Below are 19,922 nucleotides of genomic sequence, written 5' to 3'. Positions count from 1 at the left end.
ATAATTGCATTATGATTACGGTTTATGTATTTCTGGTCATATTCACTGGTACACTTTATAGTTATACTTCAATTATAGAATTAGCTTTACTAAGTTTGAATTTAAAAACAGTTCTTGTATCCCTTGCTTATTTGGTTTCAAGAAACTCATTATTCCTAATTGATTCAGTATTTGTCGCGCCATCTGTTATATATCTCTCCAACATTTGTTTCCTCTCAAAGTAATTTCATGTGCTGTAAGAGATGGCTCTGATATCTGATTCGTCACAGATGTACTGGAACTTAGATAATGACAAAGCCCATAGAAGCTCAGAAGTTGCATTTTTGCGTCACGTAATATGTTTAGTACTTACCCTGACCACTAGAGGGCAATGGCAGTACGATGTCAGTATTTAATGTGATTAGCAACAGAACTGAGTAGCAATCGCTGACAAACCAGTCGGCTTTTCAATTCAATTTAGTTTTGGCGTACATCCCGTCTTCGACATGATCCGGCTGATTGGCTGTCAGCGACTGCTAGCTACCCAATAGTCGTACTGCCACCACCATCTGGTGGTCAGGGTAAGTACTGAAAAGTTTACGTGACACGAAAATTCCACTTCTGAGCTTCAATGGGTTTTGTATTCTTTGCTTCTATTAATTCTGTTTGGAAAAGTTTGCTTGAAACTGGTTGAATCAGTACCATCTATTCCTATTTAAAATAATATGAAGATTATAATACTCTTCACCATATGGCGATAACATTTTAAATCGGTAAGGGAAGTATTCTTCAGTCACTGCTGGAGGATTGTGAATTTTTCGAATTCTATATACATTTTTCTACTTATATCTTCTGAATCTATTTTTTTTTTCATTGAATCTATTTCCTATTATGGATAATACCACCTTTGTATATTGACTATACAAAGATAGCACAAGTTACGGAAACACACTCATCTACAACTCATTACATGGAAAGTTATCGCCATCTAGCCGCATCCCATTGAAACTCATAAAAAGTTTGTAGAAACTTTCACTAGATAGCTGTGATACTTGAGCCTCACAGATTGGTTCTACTTGGAATAAATTCAACAGGTTAAAACATTGTCGTAGACAATGGTTGAAACTAGTCAAATCAACCAATGTCAGTAACGCAGTAGCATTTATCTAAAATTTCCACTTTTTAAGGAAAACAGTAAATTACTTTGAATTAATTTGAAAATTATAGTAGTCACCGACAGATGCCGGTACAATTATTGAATTGATAACGTATTCAAAAAACACTTTATTGTGAGATTTTCACTAAACAGTTTTACAAAAACGTAACACGTGTTTCGGGCGTGTCTTTACTAACTATATTCTGCATATTCCATGCCCAATATACATAATTTTACAATTTGAAGTACCTAAATTTCAAGTAAGTAGGTACCTGAGTTTGTAATGATTTAAAGTACCTGAGCTTATGTCCCAGTTTCAACATTTAAAACAATATTTACTAACGGGGAGTTATTCAATTATAATTGATCATTCAGTAAATTACCCGAATTCTTGACTCTATTTATTTCTAAACATTCTACAAGATTGAGTTTCAAACTTTTCTCTTCTAAATATAAGTAACACGTCGTTTTCGTGATTGAACTCATGTCTTTCTGCTAAAAGGTGGTTTGCAAATGTGGAATTGGTCTTTCTATTCGCAAAACTACTTCTATGATCTTCAATTCTTTGGGAAAATGTTCTCTCTATTTGGCCAATACACAGTTTTGGGCAGCACCACAAGTCAGCTTATATACCTACTCCTGATCTATCAGACACCGAAGTTTTGTCTTTATTGTTTTTAAAAAATATATTGCCGTATTTGAAAATTTGTTCTTTCAAAACGAGCCAAGAAACTGTACAGGTAGTTATTTCTACGTTTCGGAGGGTAAAATCTGCCATCGTCTCCAGAATTAAAAAAAAATCAAATTAAACTTTCATTTCAATATCCACTTGAAACTTGTAAAAAATATGGAAAATTTAGTATTTAAAATACTACAATTATTAATAAAACACTCTTTACTCTCTAGGCCTTTGCCTCGCCTAAATGGAACTCTCTAGTAATGTCACATTTAGATTGAAGAAAAACTTGAGATTCTCAAATCTCCAGAATTGTTATCTGATGTGTGCATACAATATCGGTTTGATAGCTTGCCACCTATATTAGAAATATTATATCTATAATGTTATCAATATTATTTCAACAATATCGAGATTTCGATATTGGTGGCATCCATAATTTATATTGCTTCAAAAAATGAATGACAATATTGAATTACAAATTCACTGGCAAAACAATTCAGTATAAACGTGTATATACCTATTCCAATTTGGTTGAATATTGTATTCACATTAAAACAGGTAGGTATATTGAAATTTCAATACGTGCTGAATATCGAATGAAATAATAACAAGGGTGTGATGTGTTAGTGTATGTTGCAAAATAAGGGCATTAGAAATCTATGTCGCAACATTGTTTTTTCACGTTTACTTTTCACGTACCTTTTTTGATATTATTTTAGGTTGTTTCAAAGGTTTTATCCGTTTGGCGTGATGACGAACAATCGCGCAGGTATAGACTTTCCCAACTGAATTTCAATTGGATTACAATAAGCCCCTTGCCGGCCAGTATCGTACCTATAATTAATTTCAATTAGGGTAGCAAATTGAAAATGACTTATTTGTAATTTCTTTTCATATTTTATTTAGTATTATAGGTAATAGTGCAGTTCGATACAGTCTTAATGACTGGTTATTTGTTAGCCGATGACATTTTTTCAGAAACAACAGAATATATTCAGACAACGCCAAACGCAAAACTTCAATTTAATCGAAATTAGTGGCATTTCAATCAGTGCACTTTTGCCAACGTAACACAAGAAGATCAATTCCTCAAACATATAAATTGTGTTGTCGGAATTCGATAAAGTCGACGAAGGCCGTTTTTGCCTTGTCCTGATTGGCGAAGGTTCTACCGGTGAGAAACTTATCGAAGTGCTTGAAAAGATGGTAGTCGGTTGGCCAGGGGTCTGCCAAATACCTTCGGCTTTACCGAACTCTAAAAACCTGACTCGGTCCCCAGCGGGGCAGGAACAAGGTATGTGCTCTGCTGTTTCATTATTTTCCAAACAGAGGTGACACACACTGTCTTCCGACAGTCCGAGTCTCTACATATGATAATTCAAACGACAACCACCTGTAAGAAGGCCCGTTAGACATCGTAGTTCATCCCTACAACAACTGTTTGGTATCAAGCTTCGAAGGGTGAATAAACGCCTTGGAGTGAGCCAATCCTAAAAGATTCTGTCAGAAGTCCATAAATCTTCTTGCCATCCAGGTGTTCAATCTTTGTTTGGCAAAGTCTAAAGCGATGCCAATGACAGTTTCTGGTCCGATGAAGCTGCTTGCAGCACCTTCATTTGCAATGTTCATATCAAAGTAGTTGTTTCGAAAGTATTTTTTATTTCGTGTGATTCAATGTGTATATGAAAGTAGTTGTTTCAAGAGGTTTTTTCTTCCATTTTGTGTCTGAAAGTCAACTTTTTTGCATGAACTAAACATCTTTGTATAGAGTTATTTTTTTTGTAATTGATTGCTTCCTTCTTTTCTTTGGAAGACTCCCATATTTTTTATAAAGATAGAGAAGTACAAAGGCAAAACCTTTCTTTCCCTCTTAAATATATATTTATTTGTGATATACTGTTTGGAACCTTTGGTGTAGTAATGAATATTACTGGAGTTTTTTCCCAACACCAAATCGTTATTTTTTTTTATATATATATTTAGAAAAGAAACAAGCACGTACAGGTATATTCCTGACAGTTCACATCACTGTGGACAGCACAAACGTGCTGGGTTGAATTTTTTGGTGCATCATCTTTTGACTTTCCCTCTAACACATGATAGGTTCACAAAACAAAAACGTACAATACAGGAAATAGCAGCAACTAACGGTTTCTCGAGGGGTATTGTAGATGCCATAATTAGGAAAAAGAAGTTTAGGTTAAGAATGAACGAAATCTCGACTTTCAGAAAGGACAAAAACCAAGATAAATACATCTCAGTTCCATACCACCAATATACGAAGAACTTTGGAAAGATTTTCAAGGAACTAGGTATGAAGGTGATTTTTAAAACAAGTCATACACTGCAGAACCTTTTGGGAAGTCCAAAAGACAAAGTCGAGAATTCGGAAAAGTCTGGAATTTACGAAATTGAATGTAAGGACTGCGATGCAAAATATTATGGACAGACAAAAAGATCTATTAAAGTGAGATATAAGGAATACATAGCACACTTAAAATATGGAAGATTTGAAAAATCAGCAGTCGCCCATCATATTTTGCAACAAAACCATTCCATAGACTTCAGTTCTTTAAAATTAGTTAGACAAGTTAATAACAACAGGCAACTAGATGCCTATGAGAGTGTGGAAATAAGTAAACATAATAATATTATGAATAACGACAACGGACCAATACCAAATAGCATACTATATAGCTTGTTGAAATAATATTGTTGGGTTTACTGATTACTACAAAAAGACACATTGTAAATATATTTAGATAGGCAATATTGTGAAACTAATTTTATATAGCTGAAAATTGTTCTATATATAGCTGTAACATTTAAACATACATAAGGACATATTGTAAATAATAGAAAGGCCAATTGTAAAATTAATTTAGGGTGGTACACTTGTATGGGTGGTATTACTGATTACCTACCTGTATGATGTACCTGATTAGTATAAGTAGCTTTAGTTTTGAGTAGTTATTAGTTTTATCTTCCTCTTGAAGATGATCACTTGGTGATCGAAACACGTGTCGAGGTGTAAAAATAACGATTTGGTGTTGGGAAAAAACTCCAGTGATATTTATATATTTATTAGCAATGATTTGTTTTCTCTGTATGTCCATACATTAGATCACAAAACAGTAAATAAAAGAATTGTCGACAAACAAATCAGAAGACTCATATTATAAACGACAGTATAGAATTATTCATGTATAAATTCGAACGTAATAAAAGTATTCGTTGAAGGGAAGAGATACTGAAAAGTGTAAAATTAGATGAAATATCTAATGCATTTTTACGTACAAAAAACTCAATAAAAATCATAATTTTTCATTAGGGTCAATTTTACGAACAATTTTCATGGGAAAAAATTAGTGTATCCCTGGCTCCTACACGCCGCCTCTGGAAAAAATCTAAGCAACGTCTTTGGTATATCTAAAAAACATCAATTATTTATTGTTTTCTGTTTTTATTCCTACCTGTATCACAGATTAAATACCTGAATCCCAAAGGATTACTCGTGTACGATGACCTTCCTCGATAAAATTCGTGGCGATTCGTAACTACGTCACATGAACAACGGGCGATCGAGAAGCGAAGCCGCGAGGCCAAGCAACATCACAAAACGAGTAACTAGTGCGATCACCAGCGCGGTATGATACAACGTGTTCAAGAAAATGTCGTTCTGCAGCGAAGCTAGTAACGATTTCTCTCGCGATCTCAATACAAAACATTTGATAGAGGAGATAAGACTTCGACCAGCCATCTGGGATACCTCATGTGATGATTATACCGATAAAAGAAGGAGAAGAGAATGCTGGGAGGAACTTACCTATCTGTTTTTGGCCAAGAGTGATGTATCGACACCAGTGTCGGAGGCAGAACGGGAAATATTCAGTGAGTATGGCAGTGAAATAGATGCGCGGGCGCTCAGCGACCACGAACCAACCTGAATGCAGGCTCGGATTAAGTGTTTTTCGCAGTCTAGTTTCACTACAAAGAATTACCGGGTGAGTAAAATTGGAATAGATGCATGAAGATGTCGAAAACGGTAAGAGTTGAGAAAGAAGGATAAATGAAGGCAAAGTTTTGAGTAATGGAGTTCATTATTATGATGCTGAAAAATCTGAGCTAATAATAATGTTTCTGAAAAATGTTGCACTTTGTCATTGCAACTTGAAGGGCTGTGAAAATATGCCAAATAAGGTATTTTCAGGCTACTGTATTCTTAGAGCCTGTTACGCAATAAATTTAGCAGCGTTTATAATACAAAAAAATGAAATTGAATGATTACGTTAACAAGGTGAAGTAAAGGGGTATACCTACAGGTAGCCTAAACAGGGAGAGAGGAATGAGTTCCTCAAATAACACAACACAACAGAAAAATATTTTTTGAATGTTTCCTACACTAAATTAGTCAATTTCTTCTAATTTTGGGGTGATAAAAACGAAAATAACAATGAAAAATGTTTATTAGCTCTGGTTTTTGAGATACACAGTACTTAATCTTAAAGAGTAGTTATACTATACGTGAAAAGTGAAAGTACATAAAACAATATTGTTATGTTTCTTTTAGAATATTTCAAGTACAAAATTAATAAAAAAAAAACATTATTCTTAGTGTTTTGACAAATAAAAGAAGTTTGTACCACCAAATTTCAATTAAGTCCATCCGATTCATTGTAAGATCGCTGTCGTTTAGCTTGTCTTTTATAAAACACTTCTGGAGCATCCCTACACACAGACCAGCAGTAGTCTGCAAGCATTGCTTCATTCCAACGGCCCTGATATCTCTGTTCCATTAAGGCAATGTCTTGATGGAATCTTTCTCCATGTTCGTCACTCACAGCTCCACAGTTTTGTGGGAAGAAATTAAGATGAGAGTGAAGAAAATGAATTTTTAAGGACATGTTGCATCCAAGTTGGTGGTAAGCTTGAAGAAGCTCTTTAACCAATGCTGTGAAGTTATCATCTCTTTTGTTACCTAAAAACTCATGTACAACCCCCTTAAAGGCTTCCCAGGCTCTTTTTTCATTTCCTGTTAAAATCATGTCAAAAGCAGGATCATTTACGATTTCACGGATTTGAGGCCCAATAAAGATGCCTTCCTTGACTTTAGCATCACTCAACCTGGGAAACTTTGCTCTCAAGTACTTAAAAGCTTGTCCTTCCTGGTCCATGGCCTTCACAAAGTTTTTCATTAGTCCCAACTTAATATGTAATGGGGGAAGGAGAACATCCTTAGGATCTACAAGGCCAGTTCATTTTTTTATAGTGAGATTTTCTATCCCGACTGTCCCACAGACACAAAAAACAACAGTACTTGGTGAACCCTAATTGCATTCCTAGGAGTATAGCAATGACTTTCAGATCACCACAGATGTGCCACTTGTGTTGTTCATATTTGATTAATTGGAGAAGTGTTTTCATATTTATATACGTTTCCTTCATGTGAACTGCATGACCTATAGGAATAGAGGGTAGCTGATTTCCATTATGCAGAAGTACAGCTTTTAGGCTTAGTTTTGAAGAGTCTATAAACAGTCTCCATTCAGATGGAGTGTGATCCAAATTCAAGCAGTCCATCAAACCATTAACATCACAACAAACTACGAGGTTTTCTTTTTTCTCAAAAAAAGGGAGCAAATCTTTTTGACGCTGTCTGTACTGAGATATTTTCACATCATATTTTAGAAGATTCCACTGTTGTAGTCTTGACCCTAACAGCTCAGCCTTTTCCTTAGACAAGCGAAGATCTCTTATAAGATCACTCAACTCTGCTTGACTAATTCTGTGCGGATCACTAGACCTATCGCTTACCTCAAAATCAAGGTCATAGGATGTAGAAGGATGGGTTGCTCCTTTTAAATAGTCTTCATCACCTTCCTCTAAAATTTCATAGTTTTGGGGTGGAGAAGGGACTGGCAAATTGTCTGAGTGTGGTACAGGCCGAAGAGCAGATGGGAGATTAGGGTATTTAACCGTTCCTCTTTTCTTCATAGATAAACCTTGCTTAATGGGAGGAGTTAAGCAGAAATAACAGTCGTCTGTATGATTGGTAGGCTCACGCCAAACCATTGGTACTGCAAAAACCATTGCCCGGTTTTTATTTTTCAGCCACTCTCGCAATATGACGGAACAAGAATTACAACATATATGAGGAGCCCATGATTTATCTTGGTCCCCAACTTTCACACCAAAATAATGTTCATAATCTGTCTTAACGATAGGTGTCATTTTACGTTTCTGAGCCTTAAATGTTATTTCACCACATATATAGCAAAAGCTATCGACAGAATTCACACACTTTCGAGGCATTTCAGATCAGCACTTAAATTAATTTAAAAATCAACTTCAAACGATAATTTCAATAGCAACCACGTGCGTACAATTGACAAACTCACATAGGTTATGTTTACTACTTAAGAACAGCTGATGAGAGGGGTGTTATGTAAACAAACATGTGTACCAACTGTTGGTGATGAAATATTTCATTTGTTGAAAACTCAATATACATATATATAATATAATACTATATCTTGAAAACAAGAGCTAATATATAATTTTTATGGTCACTTTCGGTTTTAACACGTGGAAATACATTAAAATCATCTAATTTCAACCCCGAAACAAAAACTTTGTTGTGTTGTGTAATGGGTGTTACTGTAACGGGCGCCAATATATTAAGTATTTGACACTGACTCAAAATTAAGAAATTGGAGAAATTGACTTTATAAAATCTACTCTGAAAGAAAGCTAACCAATTTTGAAAATTAACTTTGACAGGTTACGATGTAGGAAGGATACTGTATCAGTTTAAGAGAAATCTCTTAAATTTCACTAGTTCGGACTTCCATTGTCTACTATATAAAATGATTTGAAATCCCTGAAACAAGTAAAAAGGAATAATTAAAAAAAAATAGCTGAAGATAACAATTATATTAAGCAAACAATAAACCTGAAATGAAATGATAGTGAAATAACCTACAAGTAAAAATATAATAATTGAATAAATAAAAATTAAAGGAATGAAAAAAAAATAATAAAAAAGTGTAGAGATTCCAAGTCACGTCCGCTTCACTGATTCCGTGAGAGAAAAATGGAAAGCAGAGAAAGTGAAAGTATTTCAACGACCTATAAATAGTCATCTCTCGGAGGAATCAGTCCAGTCATCACCTGAAGACGATTGTAGATACTAACAATCGAAACGTCGTGAACTAACGTGACTTGGAATCTCTACACTTTTTTATTATTTTCTTTTTTCATTCCTTTAATTTTTATTTATTCAATTATTATATTTTTACTTGTAGGTTATTTCACTATCATTTCATTTAAGGTTTATTGTTTGCTTAATATAATTGTTATCTTCAGCTATTCTTTTTTTTTTAATTATTCCTTTTTACTTGTTTCAGGGATTTCAAATCATTTTATATAGTAGACAACGGAAGTCCGAACTAGTGAAATTTATCACGAAACATTGTCAATCACCTTCAAACGAACGAAGAAATCTCTTATATAGGTTCTGGCTTATTTATTAACATGAGTAGGTATGTAAATATAACAAGTAAAATATGAAATGACTGGGGGTTTCGTGCACTTCTGAAACTCTCATGAGAGGAAAGAAGAGGAGGGGATGAGAACTGTATTGGAGGTCTACGTCCAGTCCCCTGAAGACATATATTATGCAAAACTTATAACTTATACTAAGAACAGAAAACACCATATTCGCCGAGAGTAGCTCTCAGTTTCGATCTCTAAAAGTAGATATCAGCCCTTGGAAGGTACGGAAAGCAAAAAAATGACCAAAAAATAATTCCGCTATACGGAACTTAGCCCGGTTGCTGGATTGTTTTTGGAATTACATTCGATAAAAACCATATGAGCTTTAATATCTCTGAAAATTAAAGACAATTTCATAATAATTGGCTTCATAGTACGCAACTTTTCCCACATTCAACCTCCTCTGTAACGCTTATCGTTTTCTATATCCTCATATATCTCTTCTCTTATTTCTCTCATCCACTATAATTCAAAACGAAGGTTCAACAAAGAATAATTATTCAATTACACGTGGCCATGAAATCGATGTTACAAATTTTAAAATATATTGATTTTTGCATTGCAAAAGAATACCCCTTTATTTCCAAATTTTCAGATTCAATTTAACAGACGACAATGGAATATTCTTGAGCCACACCACAGGAAACGCATGCTTAGCGATTTCGCAAAATGTTTACTTCCACTAATTCAAATGCTCAAAACATTACATAGTTTCGAGAAATAAAACCTCTACGACAATGTTTTTGTCGAAGAAACACTTTCCAGAATATTTTATAGTTCATCCAGAGTTTGTATGAACGGGGTTAAAATATAAATTTGAACTAGCACCCCTGAGGCCATACATTTCGATTAATTCTTGAACATTATTTGTATCAGTTTTTCTTCTATTCGAATAAGATGGTTACTTTTGGTTCGGCTGGAGAATAACTTGAAGAATAATGTACTAAACCCATGATGTAATGGAAATTGCTACAAGTTTCTGTTCAGCACATGAATGAATGATATGGACATTAACAATATTTGCATTCTGTTAGGTTGTCCTTGCAATGGGCGATTGTTATTTTACTCATAACTTGGCGATTGTACTTGGTATTTTCTCGGTGAGATTTGTAATCCCTTTTTGTATAAGATTATAATCAAGCTGAATAGCCATCGCATCGTGACAAATTCAAATTTAGGCCTTTAGGGAGAATAACCTTCGAGAATGTGAAACTTTCTGAGGATGGATGTATGTATTTATGTTTGTGGCTCTTTCTCGCCTAAATGATTGAACGAATTTAGATGAAACTTTACATATACAGGGTGTTCCTTAAACACATGCTAATATTTAAGGAGGTAATTCTTAGACCCATTTTAAGAAAAAAACGTCCTATGGACGTATGTCCTAAACACCTTAACTTTTGAGATACAGGGTGGCAAAGTTTTCAAAAATAATCAGTTTTTTTAATAATAACTGAGATAATTTTGTAGACATCTTTGGCATATTTGGTACATATGTTCCATGCCTCAAGGCGCATTTTCTGATGTACACAAATTTGTATTTTTTCAAACAGTGGCATCCCTACGGGTTTCGCATTGAATATTTTTGGGGAAAAAGTACTACGCCAATGCTTTCTTTTCAAAATAAAATCATTTTAAAAATCCTCATTTATTTTTGAGAAAATTTGATCTCTTGGTATTTCTTTGTTTGATTTTCACTCAAAAAAATAAAAATCGACAGAAAGCAAATTAAGAAATTAGATCAATTCTAAAATGAATGAGAATCTGAAAATTGCTTCATAACGCATTACCAATTCCCTAATAATATTTGAAAACATAATCTGCAAAAAAATAAATTTTTCACAAAAACGAGTTTTATTTTATTTTGTGACAGTAAGTCTAAACGAATAGCACAAATTTGTTAATTAGTAATAATACCAAAACTGATTATAAAAATTGTTGGAAGTGGCCACCTGCACTTAGTATGCATGCTTCCGCCCTTCTACGCATGGAATTACGCACCCGTTCAAATATTCCCGGCGTATTTCGTATAGTTTCACACGAGGCAACTATTCGCTCTCTTAAATCTTCTAAAGTATTAACGGGAGTTTTATACACAAGAGTTTTAAGATGACCCCATAAAAAAAATCTAAACTGTTGAGATCGGGAGCATTGCTGAGGTCCTCCGCGACCTATCCAACGATTAGGATAAACTGTATTTAAATGGTTTCGGACAATTACAATGAAATGAGCAGGGGCGCCATCGTGCATGTACCATATTCGATTCCTTAACGCAAGTAGCACATCTTCCAATAACCCAGGTAAATCTTCTTCGAGAAAGTGTAAATAAGAACGACCATCAAGGCGTCCTGGTAGAAAAAATGGGCCTATTAGATGATCACCTATAATTCCTGCCCATACATTAACCGAAAATTGGTGTTGGAAATGGGTTTCGGTTATTGCATGGGGATTTTCTTCAGCCCACACATGATTGTTATGGAAATTTTGAATGGCATTCCGAGAAAAATTTGCTTCGTCTGTGAACAAAATTTGTGTCTCAAACTGCGGATTTAGTGCAATACTTTGTAGATACCACTGACTGAAGTTCACACGCTGTGTGAAGTGAAGTGAAGTGGGGAGTAATGCCTGCACTCTTGAAATATGGTATGGGTATAACAAAAAATCAACCAAAATACGCCAAACAATTTGATGACAAATATCCAGAGTTCTAGCGATCTTCCTCGTACTCGTCTCAGGATGTTCCTCAATTTCTTGCAGCACCGCTTCCTCAATTTCAGGAGTTCTTACTACACGAGGTCTACCTTCCGGAGTCCCTTTCTTGAAACTACCAGTTTCCCCAAGTTGACGATGAATATTTGAAAAGGTTCGGCTATCTGGTAAGGCACGATTAGGATATCTTTCCTGATAAATGCGCCTGGCTTCTGTTGCATTACCATCGGCAAGGCCATATACGTAATGCATTTGCGCCATTTCCGCATTCGTATAATTTACCATATTTACTGATATTCAGAAAAACAGCGGACTACCAAAATAACTTCAATAACACTTCAAAATCAATCAAAACGCGCTGTGGCAGTTTTTAACACCAATACCTTACTTTAAACCAACATCAATATTAGTTACTGACGTTTGTACATACAGAGAATTCGTTTTTTATTGCTATGGTGGGTACGCTGTTTTTTCTGCTTTTAATCTTTAAAAGAAATCACATATCGACAAACTCCATATTTCCAAGAGGTGCAGTAAATAAATTCTGCTACACGTCATTTATTTCAGGATAACTAAATTTATGTTTTCAAAAATTATTAAGCGGTGCTGCGTTATGACGTAATTTTAATTGAGAACAGTGCATCTGACAACAAACAAATACCTTTTAGATCCTCAATTATTTTGCAACAAATCTGATCTCTTAGTTTGCTTTCAGTCGATGCACGATACCGCATCAGATTTTTAAGGAATTTATCCTTAAGTAAAGCGATTTTTAATTTTTTGAGCGAAAACCATGCGTCGGACAAAGAAAACCCAGCAAATCAAATGTGCTCAAAAATGTATGGAGATTTTAAAAATAATTTTTAATTCAAGATAAAGCAGTGGCGTAGTATTTTTTTCGCCAAAAATATACATTTCAAAACTCGTACGTACGCCACTGACAGAGAAAATTAAGAAAATTGTGCATCAGAAAATGCGCCTTGAGGCATGGAACATATGTACCAAATATGCCAAAGATGTCTACAAAATTATCTCAGTTATTATTAAAAAACTGATTATTTTTGACAACTTTGCCACCCTGTATCTCAAAAGTTAAGGCGTTTAGGACATACGTCCATAGGACGTTTTTTCCTTAAAATGGGTCTAAGAATTACCTCCTTAAATATTAGCATATGTTTAAGGAACACCCTTTATACGGCTTATACATCAGAATAACATATAGGTTACAATTCAAAAAGGTTTAGTGTAATTTTGGTCATATTATAACGATAAGTATTAGGTAAGTCGGAAAAACTCTTGCTCTCTGATACCTATCTTCGCGTGTGCTGCCTATACCGTTGGAGTTACATGCAGATAATGTACCGTAAGATTGTTTATCTTTAATAGGTCTAAATAAAAGTCCGCAATAGCGTATATATACCTCTTATGTGGTAGCCACTATATGCAAAATAATGAGTCATAAATATATTTAAATTGGATACAATTGTCGTTTTAAGTATTCAATATAGATAAACTTTGTCTATCACAGTAAGTAATTTGGACAAATCGTTTAAAAGTTATCACGATAAGATTAACTTGTCGCAATGAAGTAAGCCATTACGCATCGCGTCTACTGTAAGACGACGTGGGACGATGCGCGGAGGTTGAGAGGCGGTCTAAGCAATGAAGCGCCATCGCCGAGAACGCTACCCGAACGCGACCAGACGCGTGAGAGCAGACGTCATTGAAGGTTGTGTTAGTTTTGAGAATTTCTTTATAGGTAACATATTTCGATTTTTGAAGCTATTCATTACTCAGTGCACATTTTTAAGTTACTGTATTTTCAAAGTAAAAATATAAATAACTAGCTATTGCTCGCTCATATATTAATGTACAGCCGAAGCTACTGAACCTAGATTTTTTAAATATGCAGGTGGGTTCTTTGTATAGCGTAAATAAACATCAAGAAAGGGAATCAGGAATTTCCACACCCAACGGGGAAAAAGAGGGGTTCAAAGATTGAATTAAATTTCATCAGTTTTGAAGTTGGAAACTTGAAGTTTTGGGTTAATAAAAAAATATTGTAACTAATGTTTAAAATGGTCTGTCACGAAACATAATGTGACAAACCAAGTTCTACGCGGGCAAAGCCGCATGCAACAACTAGTCAATGATGAACTAAACTTTCACTGGGTTCAACATATTTTTACTAGTTTCGAAACATTCCGAATATTCTGCTTTGTGTTCAAATCTTCGCCTTTAGGAATTTGTTTGGCACTTAAATTAATCTAATAAAATTGTTGATGTGAATGGGACAGGAAAATTCTGATCGTCAAAACGGTTAATGAAAACTTACTAATCCATATTTTCACTATTGAAATTTTTCTAAACTGCAGTTAAGCCACCTATTCAGCTATATTATAATTTCTCAAATAGGAATAATAATAAATTTATTCTATATGACAAATTTTTTTATACTCTATCAATATTATCTTATTAGTAATTGGGCTATGCTTGAAGACAGGCAGTAAATAAATCTAAAGAAATGAACTTTTAATGTTCAAGCCAGTCTCGGATGTACCTACACAGTAGGTTGAATAGACTGACGCCTATCAGAAAACAACTAATCCCCTGGCTAATACCAAGAACGGAGTTGGATTATATCCGACAGGCGTCAGTGCAGGAATCTTCACAGAAAATTTCCTGCATATGCATTTAGCAATACAAATGAAGGAGTCGACCTTCAATTTTGGAATGGGCACACTTGCAGACCGGTTTCGGGCTCATTAGCCACTCGTCAGTGCAAGATAATGGCCATCATCGACCTAAAGTCAATGATATTCCACAATTGAAAATCGAAATTATTTCAGAGTATTTCATTACTTGTCCTAAGTTGAAGCGAACAACAAAATATCACTCTATCTAATGGACGAGGTACTAACCAACTACATATCCGAAATTTGCCCGATTCCTCTGAATAAGGAAGAAAAACTTTCTTATTAGTCAGTGGGCTATACTTGAAGACAGGCAGTTAACAAATCTGAAGAAATTAACTTCAAATGTTCAAGCCAGTCTCGGATATACCTACACAGGTAGGAATAGTTCAAGTAAACGATATAGTGCACCCTATATACCTTCCAGCAATTCCCCTAACTAATTTTGTTATTCAATAATAATTTCTGATTATATAAGAATCACAAAAACTATTATTATATATAATAAATATTTCGTTTATATAGATGAGTGGGAAAGTAGGGATTCAAATAAAAGAATGATGAATGAAAATACTTCTGAATACTACTTACTCACATATATATATATTTATATATATATATATATATATATATATATATATATATGCTGAACTGGTTTTTCCGGGTATTTGATCCGTGTATGTGATATTATATCTAATTTCACCGACGTTTCGACAAAATCTCATTTGCCATCATCTAGGTGTGCTGTTACGAGTTCAGAAGTTTGTTGACTCTGCTCAACTCACTTCTTACTATACTGCTAAAATGGTATTCGTTACGTGTTCAGAGATAGAGTGTCCATAAACTCTCTACTACCTACTACTTAAATGTTGTTGAGTTTTACCTGAGTTCTTCTTCTTCTTAGTTTTGAACACGTAAGAAGTTAACTTCTGAACACGTAACAGCACACCTAGATGATGGCAAATGAGATTTTGTCGAAACGTCGGTGAAATTACAGATAATATCACATACACGGATCAAATACCCGGAAAAACCAGTTCAGCATAGTCCTATCCGTGAAAACTTCAGATTTAATATATATATATATATATATATATATATATATATATATATATATATATATATATATATATATATATATATATATATATATATATATACAATCGTTCGCTTCAAAAACACTTCACTAACTTTCTTCGAAAGCTTCTGATAATTCCTCTTCCATATTCTTCGTTTCACTATCACTGTCGTCATTTGAATCAATAATGAATTTATTTCCACCATTAATATGGAAGTGTCCAATCTCCATATAATCTTTTTCAACTAAAATTACTTTTTTAATCCTTTTCTGCCAGTCTTCTTCGGCAATATAAGATACTTCTTCTTTATTCCCTATCACCTTCTTATCAAATTTTAGAAAATTATTTTTACGCCTGATGCTTTGTTTCAATTTCCCCAAATCAACTCTATGATACTGAAATCACAAAAATGGGGGGGAAGTCTCAATATGGTATGTCCATACTTTTCAGCAATACTTTTTCAAATGATTTTATCTGTAAAACTTCAATTAGTTGGTTTTTGGTATAGTTATCTTCAAAATACAAATTGTTATCCATTAAAAAACTTTGTATTTCATCTTTCCTTGAATTTTCATTCGGTACTTTGATGATCTGTCGCGAATGATAGGAAGCGTTGTCAAGAACTATTACACTATTCGCATCCAAATTTGGGATCAATGTGTTTTCAAACCATTCCTTAAAAATATTAGCTTCCATGTTCTTATGATAGTCAGCACTGCAGGCCACAAGTTTTTTTCCACATAATTTCAAAGAATTCGAAACCCATCCTCTACTTCCTCCGCAATGCACAATGATTAGTCGCGATCCTTTGTTTGCAGGCATGTTAGGCGCACCCATTCTCGAACCATCAGTCCACCCTTTCGTAACTGTGTCGCGAGTGTCATACCAAGTTTCGTCCAAATAGAAAATTTGCCGTTGTTCTTGTCTATATTTAGTTATTTGTTCTAAGTATTTGTTACGCAATTGTTACGCAATTATTACGTTATGGCCGGAAGTATTCAATTTCTTCCTTATGCTTTTGTAAATCGTATATTGTTTTTTTATGATTGTTTTAGATGAACATCTGAAGGTTTTGGTAATCCCGCATCAAATCGCTTCTTGCGTGCGTTCATAAGGTTTGTTTTTGACTATTTTACACACAGTTGAGAAAGGAATTTTGGTCAAATAGTTTTTTCCTTCGAACCCAAACTTGATATGTAGATACTTATATACATTGAAACATACTCTCTGTATTTCAATATTCAAATGCATACGAATCTCATTCACTGGTATCTCTTTTTCGCATAGTTCACCAGCGCTATTGGAATCACACTACAAAGGAAAAAGTCTGCGTTGTTATCACACTCGTTATTACTATTAGTATGATTTGAAAGGGTTATATTTTTAGGAGTGATTAATTTTTTGGGAAAGAAAGTTTTTGGCTTTCTACTACTCCATCTGATACAAAAAAATGGATGAGAGAATCTTCCAAAGAAAGGAAGGATTAATCAATTTGAAAATAAGTAACTCTATACATGGATGTGTAGATCCTGCAAAGAAGTAACTTTCAGACACAAACTGAAAGAAAGTCCTCCTGAAACAGCTACTTTCATATAAACATTGAATTACACGAAAGAAAAAATTCTTTCGAAACAAATACTTCTATATGAACACTGAATTATACAGAAGATACTTTTCTCTATTCAGTTTGTATATCGAACATTTGTGGAGGAATAATAATCAGATATCATTCACATATGAGTTCTACTTTGAATGAATGGTAATAAATTGTACTCACATGGAACACTGTCACCCTAACTGGTATACACGTGTTTCGCCTTAAGACACTTGCCCTAAGGCTCTTCAGTACCAAATTGGATAACATTATAGAAAATACACACACTTCATTCATGAATTACGATTTTGAATGTCACGGAATAAGCTTGATCTGCTTATGTCATCGATGACATCGTAATGGCTGGGATTAAATCAAATAGGTGAATGAATGTCATTACGATGTCATCGATGACATAAGCAGATCAAGCTTATTCCGTGACATTCAAAATCGTAATTCATGAATGAACTGTGTGTATTTTCTATAATGTTATCCAATTTGGTACTGAAGAGCCTTAGGGCAAGTGTCTTAAGGCGAAACACGTGTATACCAGTTAGGGTGACAGTGTTCCATGTGAGTACAATTTATTACCATTCATTCAAAGTAGAACTCATGTGAATGATATCTGATTCTTATTCCTCCACAAATGTTCGATATACAAACTGAATAGAGAAAAGTATGATCTGTATAATTCAGTGTTCATATTTGTTTCGAAAGAATTTTTTCTTTCGTGTAATTCAATGTTTATATGAAAGTAGCTGTTTCAGGAGGACTTTCTTTCAGTTTGTGTCTGAAAGTTACTTCTTTGCATGATCTATACATCCATGTATAGAGTTACTTATTTTCAAATTGATTAATCCTTCCTTTCTTTGGAAGATTCTCTCATCCATTTTTTTGTATCAGATGGAGTAGTAGAAAGCCAAAAACTTTCTTACTATTAGTACTTGTCCAAGGACGGCACATTTCAAACAAATAACAAAAATTTCAAGTAATTATAACTTCACCAATACCGAATTTCAACACTCAAATCGCGATCAGTTCTGAACTGAACACTGACGACACGACTCTTCTAACCATCCTCACATTCTATTGGTCACCGTAACATGACTTCAAACTTAATGTTATGACTCTTCAGCCAATCATAAAACTCGGTTAGTTAAAATTATCCAATACTAACCGCCAATTCTTCAGTCCACGTGGACTGCGGCATTATTTCTATGTATTGGTTTTTTTGGCCTTTGACTTCGCCGATAGCTTTAAGAATTACTATATTGGTTACTTCGACTATATATCCTATTACGGCCTGTCAATGGACAGTTGCATCTAATTGGAATTAATCATCCAGTTGGACCGTGGACTTGGTTAGGTAGATAGAAAAATAGGTAGTAACTAATAATGTTAGGAAATAAAATCTTCCATAGTGAAAATATTAGACTAGACGTATTAGTAAGTTTCAATGTGGATTTCTATCAAGTATCAAGTATCGTGTTAGGAATCACACGTTAAAAGGTAAGACCTCGTTAGTCCTTAGCTCGCACAAGTTTCTCAACTTCTGAGAGTTGTCGTTCGTATGGGGGCGGCAGCTGATTAACGGAAAAACAGATTTTGAACAGACAGATCGCCCAGTTAACAGAAGTTTTCCGTGAATAATCGTTATACAAATATAATAATATTTTGAAAAAATCATCATAAAATCATCAAGCTTCATCTAAATTGTTTTTTTTTCAGCAAAACTGCTACAAAGAAGATGGAAAAATGTTCGAGATTGTTTTACAAGAGAATTATTGAGGTACAAAAAAATTAAATCTGGAAGAAACGTTCCCAGAAAAAGTACCTATTTGTATTTCAAACAGTTATTTTTCTTGAAAGATGTTGTCAAACCTGATAACAGGAGAGAGAAAATTAAATCTTCAGTAGCTGAAACTAGAGCGGTGAAAAATGAACCGCAATGTACTTCTATTCCAAATGAGAACTTCTGCCGGAATACAACGTTTGAGAGTCATAATGACCCACTGGCATCTAGCACAGTACCCGAAATCCATTCAGAAGAAGATTGTGACCGTATGTTTCTTTTATCTTTGTTGAATCCCTTGAAGAAAATACCAGAAGATAAGCGTTTCGATGTTAAAATGGAAATAATGCAAGTTATCCAAAATGCTCAGCTCTCATTTCGAAATGGTGGAACGCAGATTGGAGAAGAAACATCCTCGGTTTTGAACATAGAAGAGGAACTTAGTTTAGATTCCATCAAAGAACCACTTACGCCCACTCTGTCTGATAATAGTAATAATAGTGATATTGTATGAATAAATTCAGTTCTGTTCATTGTTGGTTTCTTCGATATATTCTAGTTTTTTCGGTTGATTAGCGCTCTCGTAAAAAAACTACCAAACAAGAAAGTAACTCAAAATCTCTAGTATTTATCTGCAATATCACTGTTACAATATCCAAGATAACGTCTCTGTGTCTGGACCAAAAG

General features: G+C 34.3%; 1 protein-coding gene across 1 annotated transcript; it reads left to right on the top strand.

The window, feature by feature from the left end:
* The first annotated feature begins 5,273 nt into the window (after positions 1-5,273).
* LOC141483908 (uncharacterized) lies at positions 5,274-19,768 on the top strand. The gene is made up of 2 exons (XM_074178953.1): positions 5,274-5,705; positions 19,172-19,768. The coding sequence occupies exons 1-2, from the start codon at positions 5,486-5,488 to the stop codon at positions 19,747-19,749; spliced, it is 798 nt and encodes a 265-aa protein (XP_074035054.1). The 5' UTR covers positions 5,274-5,485; the 3' UTR covers positions 19,750-19,768.
* The last annotated feature ends 154 nt before the right edge of the window (positions 19,769-19,922 follow it).

The sequence above is a fragment of the Leptinotarsa decemlineata genome, unplaced genomic scaffold, assembly GCF_025532065.1.
Source record: "Leptinotarsa decemlineata unplaced genomic scaffold, Ldec_3_MD MMD2_tig00004307_RagTag_RagTag, whole genome shotgun sequence".
NCBI classification, from domain to species: Eukaryota; Metazoa; Arthropoda; class Insecta; order Coleoptera; family Chrysomelidae; genus Leptinotarsa; species Leptinotarsa decemlineata.
The sequence above is the reverse complement of the archived record's forward strand: the minus strand, read 5'-3'. Positions and strand labels throughout refer to the sequence as shown.